This window comes from Myodes glareolus, chromosome 27 (genome assembly GCF_982192425.1).
Source record: "Myodes glareolus chromosome 27, mMyoGla1.1, whole genome shotgun sequence".
NCBI lineage: Eukaryota > Metazoa > Chordata > Mammalia > Rodentia > Cricetidae > Myodes > Myodes glareolus.
Window position 1 is genome coordinate 28,081,737 of NC_142052.1, and position 18,790 is coordinate 28,100,526.

Genomic DNA, 18,790 nt, shown 5'->3' on the forward strand with positions numbered 1-18,790 from the left:
ACAATGGCACTGGATTTTGATTCTACTGCATGTTCTGACTTTGTGGGAGCCTGGTTTGTTTGGATGCTCACCTTCATAGACCTAGATGGAGGGGGGAGGACCCTGGACTTCCCACGTGGCAGGTGAAAGACCCCAACCCTAGTCTCCATCTTAAGATGTTTTTGTGATCAACTAGGCCAGGTAAAAACAGCTATCTCTGTTCTATCACAGTTTATTAATGATGACTAAACATATGACGTCAGACACATAAAACAAAGTTAAACACATGTCTAGGTACCAAAATGATATGATCTATGTTTTATAACTCTCAACTGCGTTGTATATAAATAAAGAAGTTGGATATACATTTTAAAAAAGCACCTTGATCTCTAGCCAATCAGGCCTCAAGATTTTCCAACCATCAATGGTCTGATTCAATTCTTACATTGCCTCCTCCTTGTCTGCTCTCTGAAACCTGTCAATTGCTTGTGTTGGCACCTGGCAGTTGTCTTTATTGTGGGAAACCAGAGGGAGGGCTCTAGGATGCTCTCAGCCTCCTTGTACATATACCAGGTTCATAGATGCCTGGACCCTATTGAATGGACACACATACAAAAAACATTATGTACATCCAAACACAGACACACACACACATCTAAACCACTGAGCTTAATCTCCAATGTCTTGAAGAAACCGGCCTCTGTCTACCAGTCCTATTTCTGATGCTTCCCCAGGACACATACAGGGAGCGCTGCCATTGTCCTCATGGAATAGGCTGGCTTTCTAGGGCATCATTCCACCTCTGCTGAGCTCTGCAGTCTGTCCCAGGGCCATGACCAAGAGCGAGGACTTTTCTCTACTCCTGTGATGTCAGAAGGGTCATGACTCTCAGGACTGCATCCATGGCGGGAAGGAAATAGCTCCGTGAGGAGGATTTCCTTGCTTTTGAGTCTTTTGGTATTCCTAGTCTTGCGTCTTCCTCATCTCTGAAATGATCATGCTCCATGCTTAATATCTGAATATTATACATTTGAAGGCAGAATGAGGAAAGCACTAACCAGCTGTGTTCAGTTCAGCTCTCTAGTGGGCCAGTTGCCTCCATTTAGGGCACTGGTGCATGGGAGACCCACAAGCTCATGTGCAGACAAGCGCACACAGTTAGACACAGCAGTCCAGGAGGCATTTCATCTCCAGATGTGAGCACCTTCCTTTGTCCACCTCAAGTGTAGATCTATGGAAGGGTCTGCAGCAGACTTGCAGTACAAGGAGAGGGAGGGAAAAATCAGTGGAAATATCTGTGGTCTCAAAGGGCGACGCTCTGTACACAGTTCGGGAGGCTTTGGTGATTTCTTTGTTACTTGGAAAAGGGAAAGGAAGAAGGGTGAGAACAATGTCTCCAGCTTTATTGGGGACATCTGGGACTTACTTTTCTTCTTGATATGAGAAGACACCTAAGAAGAGCAACCCACGAAGGAGGGTATGCTCTGGCTTGGACTTTGTTGGCACAGCACATCATGGTGGGAAAAGCAGGGCAAAGGAGTGAGATCAACTGGTCACACTGTGTCCACCGTCAGGAGTCCCAGACAGCTGACTGCTGAGGTTTCAGTAGTTTTCTCAGATTTTCACAACTGTTCACACAGTGTCCACAGTCAGGAGCCCCAGATAGCTTACTGCTGAGGTTCCAGTAGTTTTCTCAGATTTTCACAGCTGGCAATGCAGCCTGAGGAATCGTTCCATACATAATCTTCAGGATGGGTCTTACTCAGAGACACCTCTTCCAGAAACGCCCTCAGATATGTGCCCAGGTATCTGCCTCTTAAGCAAACCTAGAGCCCCTGTCATAGTACCTAGAGTAGGTTCAGGTCTGGGAATCCAAGGTGCGCTTAAAGAAAAGAAATTTCAAAAAATCACTTCAGGCCAAGACACAGGATGGCTTAACAAGGGTAGGGGAGGGCACAGAAGGAAGATCTGGAAAAACCTGCAGAGTCAAGCTGAGTCAGCTCCTGCCAGGGAAGATGTTGCTGACACACTGTGTATAATAAATACATCTTGATCCTGGAGCCACCAACTTCTTAGAGTCACTGCCACTTCTCAGAATGCAGAACAGGAAGGAAGCAGTCTCTGACACGGAGGGCAGGAGTACTGGTTGGTTCTGCCAACCTGACACAAATGAGTCACAGGGGAGGGGAAACTCAGTAAGAAATTGGCTCCATCACTTCATCCTGTGATCATGTCCATGGATCACTTCCTTCAGCACTGATGAGGCTCTACCAGCCCGCTGTTGGGGGAAGGGGCAGCCCTGAGAGGTGGTCCTGTTTCATATGAGAAAGCAAGCTGAGCAAGCTAACCTTACCCCAGGGCTCTTGCCTCTGCCCCGCTTGAGTCCTTACCCTGACTTTCTTCAGTGGTGGGCCTTGATTGGGATATACAAGCTAAATAAACCCTTTCCTCCCTAAGATGCTGTTGGTCATGGTGGGGGACAGCAAGCACATGAATGCTGGTCCCACTGCCATGGAGTGCCCTAGTCCCTTCCTTCAGGAGGAGGAGGTGTGCTCACGATTGGGAGGATGAGTCAGGACAGAGTGGACGTTTTACTTTGGTCTCTCAGTTCCCACCACTCCTTATGAACTAGTTTATGTTTGTCTCAAAGACAGCAAGAGATTAAAATCTGGTTCAGAGGCAAGATCCAGTCCCCAAAATAGAGACTCTCAAGAACATGAGATAGGATTGACTGGAGATGGCTCGAGAAGCAGATGAGAGGGAGCAACCGTGGTCTACAGCTGCCCTGATAGTCCCTGGTCAATCAACACTCAGGATCACAAGAGAATCAGATTTCCTCTCTATAAGGAGCTGAGTCACCACAGTGGTTGCCCAGGGCGCCATGAGATGAACAGGTACAAAAACAGCCTAGAGCCCTCTTTTTCCAGCTACCACTGCTTCCTAAAGAAGAAAATAACTCCACGCCCAAGAGACCCCAGGGGGGCTGCCTTCTATTTTCTGGACATTCACACTTAAAGTTCCTTGTTCCATCACACCAGAAGCAAGCCCCTGGACCAGGACTAGGACTAACAAGTTCAGGATAGTGACCAAGAGCTCCCCATGCCCGTGCCCTTTATTCCCCCAAGAATAGAAGACTGAAAACATGGCCTTCACAGAATCTGCTAATGACTCTGTCCCTTGTAGGATACCTGTTCAAACTGCACCTCATCCTTAAAGGGCCAGACACAGTTTGAGGTCCTCAGGATGCAGTTACAAAGGCCACTGCCACTGTGCTGGTTGGAATCTCTAAACGAGTAAGCATCTGTCTGTCTCTTTGATCCACTGAAGCAGAAGCTGGGGGACGCCAGCTGCATTTTCATAAGTAGGGGAAAGCTGCCTGTGGCCCAACATGGAGACAATCGCTGTAGGCTACCGCCTGCTGCGATTGGTCCATTTCTTGCTCTGACCTCACAAACAGCCACTGAGATGGAAGAATGAGTGGCCTGCATATAAGGCTGTAGCCTGGGCTGCATCTCTGTCCCAACAGACCAGGGAGCTGATTTCGGTGACCTGTGGGACTCCTTCATTGGTATCTTAATTGGAGTTGTTAATTTGATCTTTGGCACAACCTTTCTGGACAGGAGGCCAGCAAACACCAAGCCTCATGGCCCGCCTCCCCCGAAAGGGGGGCCTAAACAGGCAATACAAAATGCTGTACACCATCGGCAAGGGTGGATTTGGCTCTGTAAAACTGGCCCTCCATCGCCTCACAGGTATGCCCGTCGCAATTAAGATTGTAGAAAATCTGAAGAAACACCTGCGCCTTGTAATATCAGAGATAGCAATACTGAAAACCATGCAACATCCACACATCATTCGCCTCTTCCAGGTTTTAACAACCACAAAATACTGCTATATAATTACTGAATATGCATCGGAAGGCAATCTGTATAAACTGGTCAAAGAAGAAGGCAGGCTGCAGGAGGAACAGGCACAGATAATATTCGGGCAGCTCGTGTCAGCCATAAAGTGCTGCCATGACCATGATATCGTCCACCGAGACCTGAAGCCCCACAACATCCTGCTGGATGCACAGAGAAATGTGAAGCTGGGAGACTTTGGCCTTGCTATCAGATGCAGAGCTGGCGCTGTGCTGCAGGGGCGCTGTGGGACCAAGAGCTACAATGCCCCGGAACTGGTTCTGGGGGAAGGCTACGATGGGAGGAAGGCAGACATGTGGAGTCTGGGTGTGTTGCTCTATTTTATCACCACTGGGCACCACCCCTTCAGAGGAAGCACCCTGGAAGAGACCGACAAGAACATCACCAATGGCGTGTATGATATCCCAGCTCACATCTCTGGGCAACTTGAAAATCTCATACACCAAATTTTAACAGTTGCCCCAGAGAAGAGGCCCTCCATTGAAGACCTTCAGTATCATCCATGGGTCGAGAACCCTAAAGAAAAAATCTCTAGTGACCCCTACCCAGATCCTAAAATTGTTGACAAGCTGTTTGACCATGGGTTTGCTGCCATCAAGATCTTTGACTCACTGCAAAAACGGAAATATGATGAGATAATGGGGACATACCTGATACTAGAAGAACAGCTACACCAGGGGCTTGACTCCCCCTCAGACACTATGGTAGACCCTGGCCCTACACCTCCACCATCTCCGGTACTTCCTTTAACATCTGGACATTACCTAAAAAGAAGAGCCAGTGAGCCCACCTTTGGCCTTTTCCACACCAAGCCTTCACAGCAGCACCTGCCTGATGTCCCGACACTATCAGGGCAGAAGATGACCAGAAGTGCCTCCATGCCTCTGTGCTGTCCCCAGAAAAGCCCCACTTCTAGCTCTGCCCCACTGACCAAGGCTGCATCTACCCCATGTGCCTGCAGCAGCAGGTTAGAAGAAGAAATGCCCCTCCCACCTGGACCTGACTCTAACATGGAGAAATCATGCCCCCCTCAGAACATCGGGTGCTTCAGGGGACTGTGCAGAAGAATCAGGGCTTGCCTCTCAAGGTTGTGTTGCTTCCCGGGGGCTTCAAATTCACAAACCCGGCGAGTGTTCAACAACAAAATAGCTCCTCTGAAAGAGTCAGGAGACAGATGCAGTGAGGAATTGGTCAAGTAAGTAAGAGATGATGCATATGTATTTTATATTTAATTTTCACCATGTATTTTTCCTTTGAAAAATCAAAAATGTGTATGTTTGTGGTATCCAACAGGTTGTTCAGATGTCTACACAATCTGGATTGAAACCTGGAACTTAGCATACCTCCTCAGGAAAAAAATCCTCCAGGTGGTATCTGATGCAGCTGGACTAGCAGTAGGCAGCAAAACTGGGATCAGTAATGGGACAGGGAATGTGGATCTGTTGTCCATAGGGAACAGATGTCCAGACTGGAAGACTCTGCTTAGGGATCCAGTGACTGGCAAAGTGACAATGGTCAATCCACAAAGGGGCCAATCCAATGTCTCCCTACAGTTCCTCTGCACAGGCAGAGAGAGTGTGCTGAGCTCACAAGGCCTGACATCACAGTGTCAAGGCCAACATGGGGAGGACGAGCTGGATACTCAGTTCCTGTGTGCTCTGCAAGCCCAGTCTAGAGCAGATGTTTGCAGGGCCAGAGGCCTCTCCACAGCAGCATTCTGGGAGCATGCCCTTAAGAGACAGAGTTACCTACTAAGCATTTATGCCTTTTTCAACCCTAAGTCTTCCAAATCTGAAAAGACCGGGTCATGACCTATGTCCCTGCGGTATCATGGATTTATTTCCTAGTTGTTAGGTCTCCGACTACAAAAAAAAAGTGGATTATTGTAGGTGAAGCTCATGCATGACTGTAACAGAACTCGGCCGGAAGCACGAAGTAAAATTTCCTGACCTGAGCAAGGGATGGAGAAGGGAGCGGATGCTGTTGTGCATGGGGAACAAATGTCCAGATGGGATCAATGTGATAATCTGGTGCCTGGCAGACGGACTGTGGTCAAGGCTAAAGGGGTCACTTCGAGGTCTCCCAGCAGTTCAGATAAACAGATGGAGGTGCTTATAGCTAAGAGTGGGGCGTCAGGCAGGTCTGGACAGCAACATCTTAAGATGAGAGTTTGGATGCTTAGTATCTCAGGCAGCATGCCCAGTCTATGGACACCGACCAACACAGGAAGGTGATAGATTGCAGTGCCACAGGACTCTTCATGGGGAACTAACTCCATTTTCCAGTACAGAGGGTGCTGTGATAGCTATCCTAAGCCCCTGATGAACAGGAAGACGGTCTGCGAGAATGACTTCAAGCCCTCCATCTGAAGACCATAACAATAGTCTTCTCATAGGACACCAATGGAGCCCTTTTTTCTCTCCCTTCTTTCATGCATTGTCCATAAGACAATTCCTCCCCATGGTCAACTAACCCTCTTCCAGATGATGGGAGAACCAGTTAGAGAGGGGATCGGGGCATCTCTGTCCTCGTATGTCTGCATGAACGATCAGGATGTGGGCAGTCTCTGGAGGGCCTTGCCATTGAAGGATGACCTGAGCTGGGGCGTTGTCACCATCTAACACAGAAGACCTTGTGTCTACACACAGTGTTGTTGACAAAGCTATTATGTTCTTTGAGATGAAATGCTGATTCACCTGGCTCCATGTAAACACACCCCAGTCTGCCCTCCCGGGTTCTACTGTCACTATGGTGACACTAAGACAAGAAAGATTTGACAGGAGGAGGTTGGAAGGGAAGACATTGTGAGGCGCAGCTGTAATGGAGAAGAAGACAGTGAAAACACTAATCCCCTCTTCAGACCCGCGTTCTTCACTGGTGTCCTCGTAGTGACAGCTCTGTCACCAAGAAGGCAACATCTTATTCCCTGAACTCCTTCATCTTTCGTTCTCAGTCTTCTAAACCTGAAAAGCCTGCAGGAGGTCCTCTCCAGATTCTTCAGTGCAGGGTCCTATGCGCACTGTCCCTGCATGACCTTGGGATTTTGTTCCAGGTGTGGGATGTCAGACAGAGCTGAGCTCACAATTCTAGTCATGTAGTCTGTTCCTCACTCCCTGGGCTGTGTTTGTTCCGGGCCTCCTGTAGCATCTTGGTAGAAATTCTTCCCTCCATGGGCCCGACTCCATTCTTACCTCCAAGCAGTAAGAGTGAAGATCATGTGACCCAAGCTTCTGGCTGCCTTCGTGCAATGGAGTGAGATGTTCTTTTGTCAGTTGACATTCAGTAAACATGGCGGTGTGTCAGGCCCTCAGTAGGGGCTGGCTGCCATGATCTTTAGTCTGATGGTCAAGCTGCCCCCCAAGGAGCTATGATGCTGGCAGAGTCCAAGACATCAGGAAGACCGAGCTGGTGAGGTAAGTGCACATGAATACAGTTAAATAGAGTAAGGAACCTGAGAGGGTGCAGGGTAGTACAGGGTGCAGGAAAAGACTGTCTTGGGTGAAGGTCACAGCTGGGAAGACCCAGGGAGGAAAGAAGGGATGAGATGGATGGTGTTCAGAACAGCCATGTGACAGGCTGCCAGATTGGCCATTGGCCTGCAATATGCCCTCCTCCTCTGCTGCTGGTAAGAAAGGCAGAGGAGGGGGCAGAACTGTGGGAAAGATAGGAGCTAGAATCCAGCCTGAGAGGGTGTCAATGGTGGACTCTCAGCACTAAGGGACCATGTTCCTGTTGTGGGGCCCCACCATTCTTCGCATATACCTGTAGGAGTTTCAGATCCAGGGATTCTTCCAGGTCAAATGTGTCACCTGGCAGTCCTCCTAGAACTGGGTCATCCTCAGTCCCTGATGTTGCTTCTGGGGCCCACCCACTCAGTCACCTCGAGAAGACCTATCCAGGATTCTTCTTTCTAATCTGAAATTAAGGCACTGAGTAGGGCAGTTGTATGCGCACCCTAAATCCTCTCTACCCTGACCTACTGTCACAGTCTTCTTTGTAGATGTCACCATCTGTGGGTCTGAACTTCAGCAAAGGAGGCAGACACTGTGAGGCTGCCATGATGGGGATAATCTGGGCTGGAGTCATATCAAAGAATTGTGCACCAAGGTCCCTGTTCATGGCTGCTAAGGGCAGAATGAACACAAAGCCAGACTGTCTGCATGCTGTGTCTGAGGTCAGATGCTTTGGAACTCCCCGAAATCGATCTGTGGCTGCTGCTCCAGCTGCAAAAATCTAGGTCATGTATTTGAAAACATGAGTTTTCCGGCCTCAGATCAGGAAATTTCTATGTCAGAGAAGACAGTGCCTAGATTTCAGATGGACAACCAGGAGAGGGAGAAGGTAAGGTCCCATGAAGGTTATGTAGCCCACTTCCTCAGGGTCCTTCTGTCCCAGCCCTAAACTAGCAGTAGTTCTGGGAAAGAATAGACCCCCATGTACTGACTGGGAGTAAGGGATCCCTGAGTCCCTGAGTGGCATGTCCCCTGTAGGGACCTTTTGGATCCGTCTGGTTGGACCTGTTCCTCTTTATTCTTTGAACATCAGGGTGTGTGTGTATGTGTGTGTGTGTGTGTGTGTGTGTGTGTGTGTGTGTGTGTGTGTGTGGTGGGTTATGAACTCTTCAACCTGAAGCCTCCCACACTCATCCTCAGTTTGCAGAGCTGCCTTCCTCTTCATTAAAGTGATCCCTGCAGTGTTTAACTTGCAGGTCCCGGCTGCCTTCTCCATAGATGTTTTGTGCGGGAAACAGGGAACCCGCTGAAACAGCGCATTGAGCAGCTGGATGTTCCTGATGCCAAGAACCTGCACCAGACAGGGCACCTGGATCTGCACCAGCTCTGTCTCTCACGAGCTAAGACCTCGTGATCATCCTTTTGCTTGGAGGACACAGTGTTCTCTGCTTCCATCTTCAGTTACCTTGTCTTCTCTGAACAGCCATTGCCTGAGCCTAGGGTAAGCCTTGCTAATCCAGGAACATGGGGACGGTCTATATCCCTGTGCCATCTGTGCAGTCTCTCTGCTGTCCTCTCCCCCTGAGCACTCTGTTCCCTGTGACTCCCTGTGTGGATAATTCCTCCCTTTGCCTGTGCCCTCATTTTCCTTCAGGATCTATCTGTTCATTGTCAGGGCCTCAGGAAGGTGTGGGCTGGCTTATGTTCAGGGTTCTTGGGAATCACCGTCCTTCTCATCCTATGGTTTTCCATCTTCTCACTTGTCTCTCACTCTTCCTGGTGCATGTGGCCCTCTGGCAGGCCATGGTCTCTGTGTACAGGACAGGAGGCCATCATGGCTAAGTCAAACACCCTCATTCTCATCATCAGCACCATCTCTAGTATAAAGGTAAACATGTGCCGGCCTCTCTCTCCCTCGGCCTGCACTGAGCAGAGTGACATAGGCCATTCCTTTCAATTCCCAGACCTAGAATTCCTCTGAAGATGGGACTTGGCAAAGGACCACCTGGGCAGACGTCCTGTCTTTTCAGATCACTGATTATTTTTTAAGTGGGAGAAATCTGGGGATCCGTGCTCTTCACCCATGCTTCAGTCAGAGTGCTGGGGACAAGTTCCCTCAGTGGAATGGTGGTGAGAGCAGCAAGAAGAGGTTCATGGGCTTTCCTCTCATAACTGCTTCTCCTTGGAAGGTCACTCCTGGAGGAGGCTCAGGGCCTCCGAAAGCTCCTCCTTGCTGACACCTGACACGCGCCATGCACTGACAGGCATCCCTTAGCTCTTGTCGGAACACCTTAGGCAGTGTACCCTGGGTACAAAAGACCACCAGTGGGGAGCCAAGCTCAAAGAAGATATTGTTGAGCTAAGAAAACCATCAGATCTGTCACCTGGTATCCCTGGGATGCCAGTGTGATGATCTAGAACAAAACTGTTCTATGGTCATTTGCACTATGTTCACTATGTAACTTCCAGGTTCCACTGCGTTATCACAGTGAAGTCAAGGGACATATACAAAGCGGCTACTCATCCATGTCCATGGTCAAGAGCAGAGAGAAATAAATGCATGCATTTAAGCTTGCTTGCAATCTACTAGAGTTCTTCCCTCCTATGCAGTCTAGGACCGAAGCCTACAGAATGGCATCGCCCTAAAGAGTTGGGTCTCTCCATATTAGTTAAGGTAATCAAATAGCTTCTCTACAGGCATGCTCACTGGTGAACCTTTTCGCGATGATCCCTCAGTGCAGTCACTCTTAGCTGCACCATTGCTCCCAGTGAGCACCCCGGCTCCCAGCACTGAAAACTATCAGTTCCATGGCCAGAGGTTTCAGCCTCCTGGCTTTCCCTGGTTCAAAGGAGACATCCAGCAGCATGTCCTCCCTTCCCTTCTCCTCTCCCCCAGAATAACTGACTTTGTCTGTGGTTTGCAGACATCACTGGGCTGTCCCCACTGTGTCCTGGCCCGATGCTTCCTAGACTTAGATTATTTCCCACCAGACTGTGCTACCTTCAGGTCAATCCTTTCTCCTCTTTCCAGCTCTGTCTGGCTCATGTCAAGCTGTGACGCCCATCTTTCCTGAAAAGTTAGTGACTCCAGTCCACATTCCTACCACTAGCCTATGCTAGCCTGGACGTAGCAGTCAGTCATTATCAGCTCCATGTTGGTAAGTATGTTGCCTACAAACCTTAGCCTACTTCAGACAGATGGTTGAGCTCTGACAGCCAAGGTCACCTTGTCAAATTCTTAAAATCATCTACATTGCCTCACTTATTTCTCTGTCCTCCTTCTCTGCCTGCCTCTCGGGTCCATCTGTCTGTGTGTGCAGCACCTCTGTGCTATCTGTAGCATGTGGAGGTTGCAGGATAGCCGTATAAACCCATTCTCCCCAACTGCTCTGTGCTATCTGTAGCATGTGGAGGTTGCAGGATAGCCGTATAAACTCATTCTCCCCAACTGCTCTGTACATTGAACTCTGTTGCTTCTTCCTCCAAATGTTTTTGCAGGTGGAGGCCTTGATGGACACGAAGCAATGTCAGCACTTGCTGGAGAAGTCAATGATGGATCTGAGGAGTGGGAGCCTTGGCCCCCAAACGTGCTGCTCTCCTTCCCTGGATGCCAGTCTGGACAACGAGACCATCTCTGTCCCTCAGAATTGCCTTGGTTGTTGTTTTGGGGAACCCTCAACCTCTTGGCTTACTTCTCTGACTTTAGATCTTATTGAATCTTAGTGTCCTAGTCCACTTACCCTTTTCTTTAAGCCTGGTTTATTTTACCAGAACTTTCTCTAGCTGTAACTGTAAGTATGTAACATTTTAGAACGCTGCTAGTCACATTAGCATACTCAGAGCCCTTGCCCCAGGGTGCTCTTGCTCACATGTGAGGAGAGCAAGCCAGGAACTTTAACCCTTATTCAGGGATGAGAATAAACGAGAGCTCAGAGCATGGCTTCCACAGTGTGGTCCCTGAGCCCGGAAGCTCCTGACTCCACTGTCTAAGCTTCTTGGTTTATTCTGTGTTTGGACCTTTTCCACTCCTTGCTTGGCAGTGTCAACTGACGCTTCAACAAAGTCTGCAGTCCTGACAGGCAGGGCCAGGGTTTCCAGTGGGATCTTGACCCATCTTGGTTCTCCTGCCTTTCATTCCTGCCTTCACCAATACATACATGACATCACTCCATAGGTCTCGTCTGTTCCTATGCCCTGCACTAAGTGAGGAGTTTTGAAACAATTATAAAATAAGGAAATACAGGGTCTGGAATCTATGAGAAAGCCTGAATCAGACCCATGAGGCACCGGGAAAACAACAACCTGCTCAGTTCTAAGACTGTGAAGAGATGAAGACAGGTAGAAAGGGGGCTCACCGCAGGAAGTGGGTCAGAGGTCTACCCCCTATTTGAAGGAATTTTCTGTTTAAAGGGAACACTAACAAATTTCCCTCATTACTGTCTTCTGGAAGACAGGTCAAGGTGCTGCTATCAGAAAGGCTGGTGGTATGAGCACTCAGATATTCACTCTGGAAAGGAAAGTCAAGCCATGGATTGCCCATCCAAGGGTCTTTTCTCAGAAGATCACCAAGGACATCATTTTTAGATGCAGGTAAGATGGCCAACTTAGAGGCCCTTAGCTTCTGATGCTAATGCACTGGGGTTCTGAATAGCTATGAGGGGAGAGGGCTGAGACTGCAGCTCAGTCTGGAGCATGTGCCTCTAAGTGAGGCCCTGGCTCTGTTCTCAGGAGTCACTGTGGGAAAATGTCTATATTCTGGAATAGGGAAGTTCCCCAAGCAGTGTCAGGTCTCAGGAAATGTAGCAGAATCTTACTTTGCACCAAAACCCTGCCTTTTCCTGAATAGAAACTGAAGAGGGGTTGATTATGGCTGGGGATAGGTGTGGTTCATGAAGGAAGGGGCTGAGAGAAGGGAAAATGTGGCCCTGATGTAAAATAAATTAATTTTAAACTGCATCTTAAAAATACCCTAAAAGAAGTATCCAGCAGGACCCTGTCCACTAAGGGTGCTGTGATGGAGATGTTGAGAAATGCTTTCTTTGCATATACCTAAGCAGATGGAGAGATCCCAGTTTCTCATGAGACCTCTCTGCTTCCCTTCCGCAGCCTTTCCAGGACCCACTTAGGGATTGTGATCCCAGGTCCACTGGTTAGGGCTAGGAGGGTAGAAAATGGCTGCATATACACAACCCCAACCCTCTTGCTGGAGCTGTCATTTAGTATGGTCACCATGGTCCTTTCTCATCTAGTGCCATCCTGCTGTGGGATAAACATCTCACTAGAATCAAAGGACAATGTTTCTAAACTCTCCCTATTGGAAGGACAGGATACTTAGTGTGTTCTGGGAAAGGGGCATTGGTGCAAGGAAGAAATCGGATCAACAGGTGGATTGCACTCAAGAACACAGCCCCCATTAGACATACCTACTTCGTTATCTCACTGCCAGCACCTTGGCCTATGGTCCAGACCTCAGTCACTTCTCAGACCTCTCTCCCTCGTGGAACACATCCAGACAGTCACCACGACCAGTGTCCCACTCAATACAGCTCTAAGTGAGTCAGCACTCACTACACAGGTAGGGTGGGAAGCTTTCCTTTGTAGCCTTGCAGCCATTCTTGGTCTCTTCCGTACACTTTCCTGGTAAACTCAGACCTAGGGAATGTTATCCCAGGATTTCCCTCCCCTTGTCAGTCCTCACAGCTTCCAGCACGATGTCCTTTGCATTTTCAGGTGAGCCTACGCACCAGCTCCACCCATCAAACAGAGCAGCTAAACCACACTGCGTTTGTTTCCTGAACTGGTCCATGGCTCACCTCTGCGCTGCTCAGAAGATTTAATGCATCTCTCAATCTTCTGGGGTTCCCTTGGTGAGATGACACTTGGAAGGGGAGCAGAGGTGGAAGGCCCTCTCTTGAGCACCCTAAGGGAGCTTAGCTGTTGATGCACACATGGAGGGAGACCATATTGGGAACTGACCTTCGTGGAACCCCATATCTTCTAGGAATGTAAAATGAGACTGGGGTTCCTCCAAAGTGGCTGTATCCCATGTTTTCTCACAGCAGGGAGAGTGTCTTTCTGGATTTTACATGGGAGTTTGCCTTCTTCTATAGTCCTGAGCTGGCTGTCTTACAGCATATGCTGGGAGATGGGAGTGTTCAACAAGAAAGCAGCCGACTCCTTCTGGCCCAACAGGGAAACACTGACCGCCTGACTGCCGATTCTTTCTGTTGCCTGGAGATCCCAGATACTTTTGAGTTTATTGGGTGGGGAGCACGTGGGCTAGAGGGCAGCTGTGGTGTCTGAGGCAGAAGTGCCGCCACTTCCTGCTCATCCTACCCTCCTCCTACCCCTGCTCTCTGCCTTCACAGAATGCTGTGCTGTTCTTCAAGCTTTCCCGGTCTCCCTGGAGAACTCAATCTGCCTGGTCATTAAAACCTCCTGCAGAGCATATGACCTGGACACATGTAAGTTTTCATTATTATCCTTGCATGCTTTTAGTGTTCTGATTGGGTATATGCAAACATTTATGAAGTTCAAGTTCAAACTATGCAGACAAGACACTTTCAGAAAACTGCCAACTCTCTTGTCCCTTGCCATTACGGTCCACTGAGCACCTCTGACAACTTATCTTGTTCCCACGCTTTCCTCCACCTTTCTGGTCTTTGTCAGTTGCTCCTGACACATGTGGACTGGTCGTCCTTTTCCTGTCTCCTGGCAATGACCTGGTTGCTTTTAGTGGGCTGCCTACATCATTCTCCTTGGGGGCTTGTTAGGAAGACCATCCCACTAGTCCTGTCTGATGGGCAAGTAGCACTGGCAAGTGACTTGTGAAAAGAGTCCTTGCCCATATGCAAAGTGGTAGTTATGGGCTGAATCTTCAGGGAAACTCCCAGACCTGGGCCTGAGGGTTTCAAGAGAAACACAGTAAGTTTTAAATGTTAGGGAATTCCCATCTTGCTGTATGCAGATGTATACATCTGTATGTATACATCTTGATGTATCTTTGAACTGTGATACGTTCAGAGATGTGAAGTACTGTGGCAAGCTAAATTTTGGAGTACTCATTTGGTACTGAGAAGCCTGGACACTTTTCCATAGAAGGCTGAATTTAGGACTGGCCAGGCAGAGTTCAAAGAATTCCACGTTCAGGTTTCACACATACCCAGGGCTGAAAGACAAATCTAAAATCCTTGACATTCCCACAGACTGTTAACACAAGCTACCAGCACTAGATCTCATGAATGGTCATTCACTTGTAGCTAACTTTTCATCAACCTTTCCTTCTAGCGTCCTTTTTGTCTCATGTGCTTGCTACCTCCTGGCAGATGCCATGTTCCCCTCTGCTGATCCCTTGCTCTCCACCAGGTTCTGGGACAGAAGGAAGCCTGGATGCTGTTGCCGTGAGCTGTCAGCTGGCATGTACGATGGATAGAAGCGGACTGGTTTGTGGGCTTTTCCTGACGTCAAGGTGTCTGTGCATGGTGAGACAGGCCAGGTTCCCACAGTCCTGAATCAGTAGTCATGATGTACCACACTGTTCTACCGTGGAAGGAATGGGATAGGGAAAAGGAGAGCAAGCCTGGTCCAGAGCTGGCTTACTTCTCACTACAGTCTCAGGGCTTCTCAACTCTTCACCATGTTTGCTGTGGTCATAAATGCAGCACAGCTTCACTGTGTTATGAGTGACTGTTCCTGGGCCGGTTGATGAGTTGGGATTGTCTTCACTGGATGTTGTTTGTAGACCAATCTGTACTCTATTTTCATACCTGCCTTCAGTCTGACCAATCATATGATTCCTTCCAGATCACATTTCTCCTTTTATCATCTTCAGTAAACTCATCAACCAGATGCTGGAATTCATGTGCCATCTCTGAGCCCTCATGCCCAGTCCTGACCCACGTGGAGTTCTGTCATCATTGGAGGAATGGGTACAGGCTGATTCAAGACAAACATCATCTATGCAACTTTATCAAGATGTAATAATCTTAGCACTTTGGTAAGTAAGTCTAAAAAGTGTTCCTTGCTACCTTTATTGGTTGAAGAAGGGGAGAAGTCTTCTGAAGTCCTTTTAGGATCTTGGATACATGTCTCACAGGACATCTCTGGACAGTGGCATGTCTGCAGTGTCTCACCATTTCTTCATGATGCTCAGAATCATACTGGGACTTGAAGAGGACACAGTACAGGAACACTGTAATCTCTGGTGTATGAATTTGGCATGTACACAGCAGAGCAGGCACTCATGTGAAATAGCATTTGGACATGTTTTCCACTAGGTGGAAGAGGCATTTGTCCACTGTCCTCATCCCTGGATGAATTGACACATGGGTCTCTACCCTTGTGGTTTTCTCTGCCCTTGTGGTTTTGAGCCCCAAGGATGGCAACTTCTGGTGCAGGTAGCTCCAGGACCTGGCTGAGTGCTCTTTGCCTGTCTTCTGCAGATGGATAACACAGGTGATGTTCTCTGGAACTACGTACATGATCCCTGCAGTGGCAGCGTGTCACTTCCTCTCCTGGGAGCACCAGGGTTCCTTACATAACCTGCTCACTTACACCAGTCCTGAAGCACTCCCACTACATGATTACACACTTACTTAGACTTTACGTGTGTCCATGGGAACAGCCCTGGCTGGATATTTCAGTTCTCAGCTCCATTTTACATGCAGTGTAAAAATTCCAGGCACTCAACGCCAGAAACACTCAGGGCTAGGAACCTCTGACTTCACACAAAGTCACCCAGTATGACTCTTGATAGGCAGTATGGCAGAAGTCAACTCTGACATAAAAAGCCTGTTTGACATAGGATACACACACAGAGAGAGAGATAGAGAGCCCACAGTTCCTCTGTCTCAAAGTATAGCAATGGTTTTGTGTGTGTGTGTGTGTATGTGTGTGTGTGTGTGTGTGTGTGTAGATTTGTGGACCGCCACACTGCCTAAAGCAAGGACAGGTGGGTATGCGCTAAGAACATATCTTCACAATGAATCTTGCTCTCCTTACCTTACATATTGTTCTGCAGATTCAGCTCTAACACCAGAACATCTTGGCCTCCCTGATGTCCCCAGGTTAGCATATGGATGGTAACTGAGAGGCCTGGCTAATGTAAGGATGGATCACATCTTTAGGAAGCATTTGAATAGCATCTTCAAGGAGGAGAAAGGTGCAAGGAGAAAGGCTCATCAAGTTGCAAGGATAAAGGATCATCAGGCATTCCAGGGTACAGACAGCCTGACTGCCTGCAGTCAGAGGTTACCTGTCAGACTCCTAGAAGAGGCAGAGAGCTCCTCTCCACAAAGGAGAAGAGCCTGAAGTAGCCCCTTGTTGAAGCTATAGCCTTTCAGGGCTATGACGGCGAAACTTTTAACTCTGTGGACACAAGATTCAGAAGTATTTGTCCAGCCATGTACAGTCCTTCTCATATCTCACGTGGCATAACTGCCAGTTAGACCTCGCAAGTGTCGTGTGCTGAGAGTGTCCCACGTGACACACCAGCAAAGGGGGACTTTCTGTCCTTTACAGGGTCTGGAAATAGGCTGGACACACACTTTACATTAAAGCTGCAGTTCTGTACTTTGTGGTTATTTTCCCGGTTCACACTGGTTTCACTGAGAACAAGGAACGGAGCCTGATGTTCCAGAACTCAGCACTGTGAAACTCAGAATCCCATGGCTCAAAACAGCACAGACATCATTATGGGGTGAATCCAAGGACATGTGAGGTGGGAATTATGCAGATCTACAGATACAGGATGGAGGAACACTTAACCTACAGAGAATCCTGCAGGGATTCCAACACTGTGGTGGCATTAAAGAAAAGGAGCCACACCAGCCTCAGCTGGCCATGTCGTGGACCCTGGGTCATGGTGCTGCCATTGCCATCCTCTCCGGCATCCTCCCCATATGGAGACCAGCAGTGCAGGGTTGCTGAGCAGTCCCAGTGGCTCTAGGGAGGTGTAGTGGGTGGTTCCAGGAGGACGGCCCTCATTCCATTCTCTGGGTCTAGTATGAAATTGAGAAAGTGTGAGGGCTGAGGAAGGGTGAGAAAGTACTTCCAGGCCCAAGTCCAGCTTAGGTCTCACCTTACCATGCTGGAAAGCCTCAACCACCTCTGCATGGAAGGTGGCCAGGTCAGGATGTACCACGTTCACAGCAGCCAGTGCTGGGGTTGACACACTGCACCTGAAGTCTACTGGGATGACGTGGACAGGACAGAAGGACACACTGCACCTGAGGTCTCCTGTGATGACGTGGACAGGACGGAAGGACACACTGCACCTGGGGTCTCCTGTGATGACGTGGACGGGACGGAAGGACACACTGCACCTGGGGTCTCCTGTGATGACGTGGACGGGACAGAAGGACACACTGCACCTGGGGTCTCCTGTGATGACGTGGACGGGACAGAAGGACACACTGACCTGAGGTCTCCTGTGATGACGTGGACGGGACAGAAGGACACACTGACCTGAGGTCTCCTGTGATGACGTGGACAGGACGGAAGGACACACTGCACCTGAGGTTACTGTGATGACGTGGACAGGACGGAAGGACACACTGACTTGAGGTCTACTGTGATGACGTGGACAGGACGGAAGGACACACTGACTTGAGGTCTCCTGTGATGACGTGGACGGGACAGAAGGACACACTGCACCTGGGGTCTTTTGCAATGATAGCACCTGGACCGTGTGGCACACCATCAGGAACTTACACAGGTGTGGCAAAGACGGATTCTCTGGAAGATACAAGATTGGTTGGCTATACCAGAAGACTGACAGCCCAGGGGAGTTACAGGCTGTACCCTGAAGCCATAGAGCAGGCAGCATGACTTGTGTGAACACACACATCTGTGGGAATCCTCAGATATGGGCCCCATTCCACTCTCTGGTGTGTCTACTTATGAATTGTTATATAAATATCTATGTCTTCTGGTCTCTTAGGCAACCCCTGTGAAAGAGTCATTCAATTCTCAAGGGGGTGCAACCCACAGGTTGAAAACTGCTGAGTTAAAGGGAGGAGTGAGGGGTATAATTGATAAAAATATAATGTATTTGTAAAGAAAATTCTCAATAAAAACATTGTATTTTAAAAATGTCATCACCATAAAACAGTATATAAGCTAATACACATATTATCATTAAATCCATTTTGTCATTTCACATTATACATTTTAAGTATGTACAATTTTTATTGTTTAACAAAATGTTTAAATTTTGGGGACTGCAGAGATGGCTCAGCCTGCTCTTCCAAAGGTCCTGAGTTCAATTCCCAGCAACCACAGGGTGGCTCACAAGCACCTGTAGTAAGATCTGGTGCCCTCTTCTGGCCTGCAGGCATACATGTAGGCAGAACACAGTATACATAATAAACACATAATTTTTTTTTAAAAAAGTGATTAAATTTTTAAAACTGGATTCAGGCTGGCCTTGACCTCACAGAA

General features: G+C 48.5%; 1 protein-coding gene and 1 long non-coding RNA gene across 11 annotated transcripts in view; one reads left to right on the forward strand and one right to left on the reverse strand.

Annotated features, from left to right (window-relative positions):
* The window catches only part of LOC148117620 (uncharacterized), a 40,846-nt gene that overhangs the window by 9,760 nt on the left and 12,296 nt on the right, over positions 1–18,790 (reverse strand). For 2 of the 3 annotated variants that reach the window (XR_015736843.1, XR_015736845.1), the window contains one exon: positions 12,775–18,085. This is a non-coding gene — a long non-coding RNA (uncharacterized LOC148117620). The remainder of the gene's footprint in view (positions 1–12,774; positions 18,086–18,790) is intronic. The other variant, XR_015736844.1, reaches the window with a different exon arrangement.
* On the forward strand, positions 3,468–16,921 carry LOC125401037 (putative sperm motility kinase W). 8 transcript variants are annotated; one of them, XM_087902332.1, is made up of 12 exons: positions 3,468–5,094; positions 5,193–7,312; positions 7,888–8,240; positions 8,608–8,852; positions 10,383–10,509; positions 10,850–11,689; positions 11,802–11,941; positions 13,082–13,218; positions 13,720–13,815; positions 14,717–14,832; positions 15,183–15,347; positions 16,371–16,921. In XM_087902332.1, exons 1-2 carry the CDS (start codon positions 3,623–3,625, stop codon positions 5,221–5,223), a joined length of 1,503 nt encoding a protein of 500 aa, XP_087758458.1. In that variant the 5' UTR covers positions 3,468–3,622; the 3' UTR covers positions 5,224–7,312; positions 7,888–8,240; positions 8,608–8,852; positions 10,383–10,509; positions 10,850–11,689; positions 11,802–11,941; positions 13,082–13,218; positions 13,720–13,815; positions 14,717–14,832; positions 15,183–15,347; positions 16,371–16,921. The 8 variants fall into 8 exon arrangements, with proteins under 8 accessions (XP_087758458.1, XP_087758460.1, XP_087758457.1 ...); XM_087902334.1 differs by having other exon boundaries at positions 13,082–13,815; positions 14,639–14,832; XM_087902331.1 differs by having other exon boundaries at positions 13,082–13,815; positions 15,155–15,347.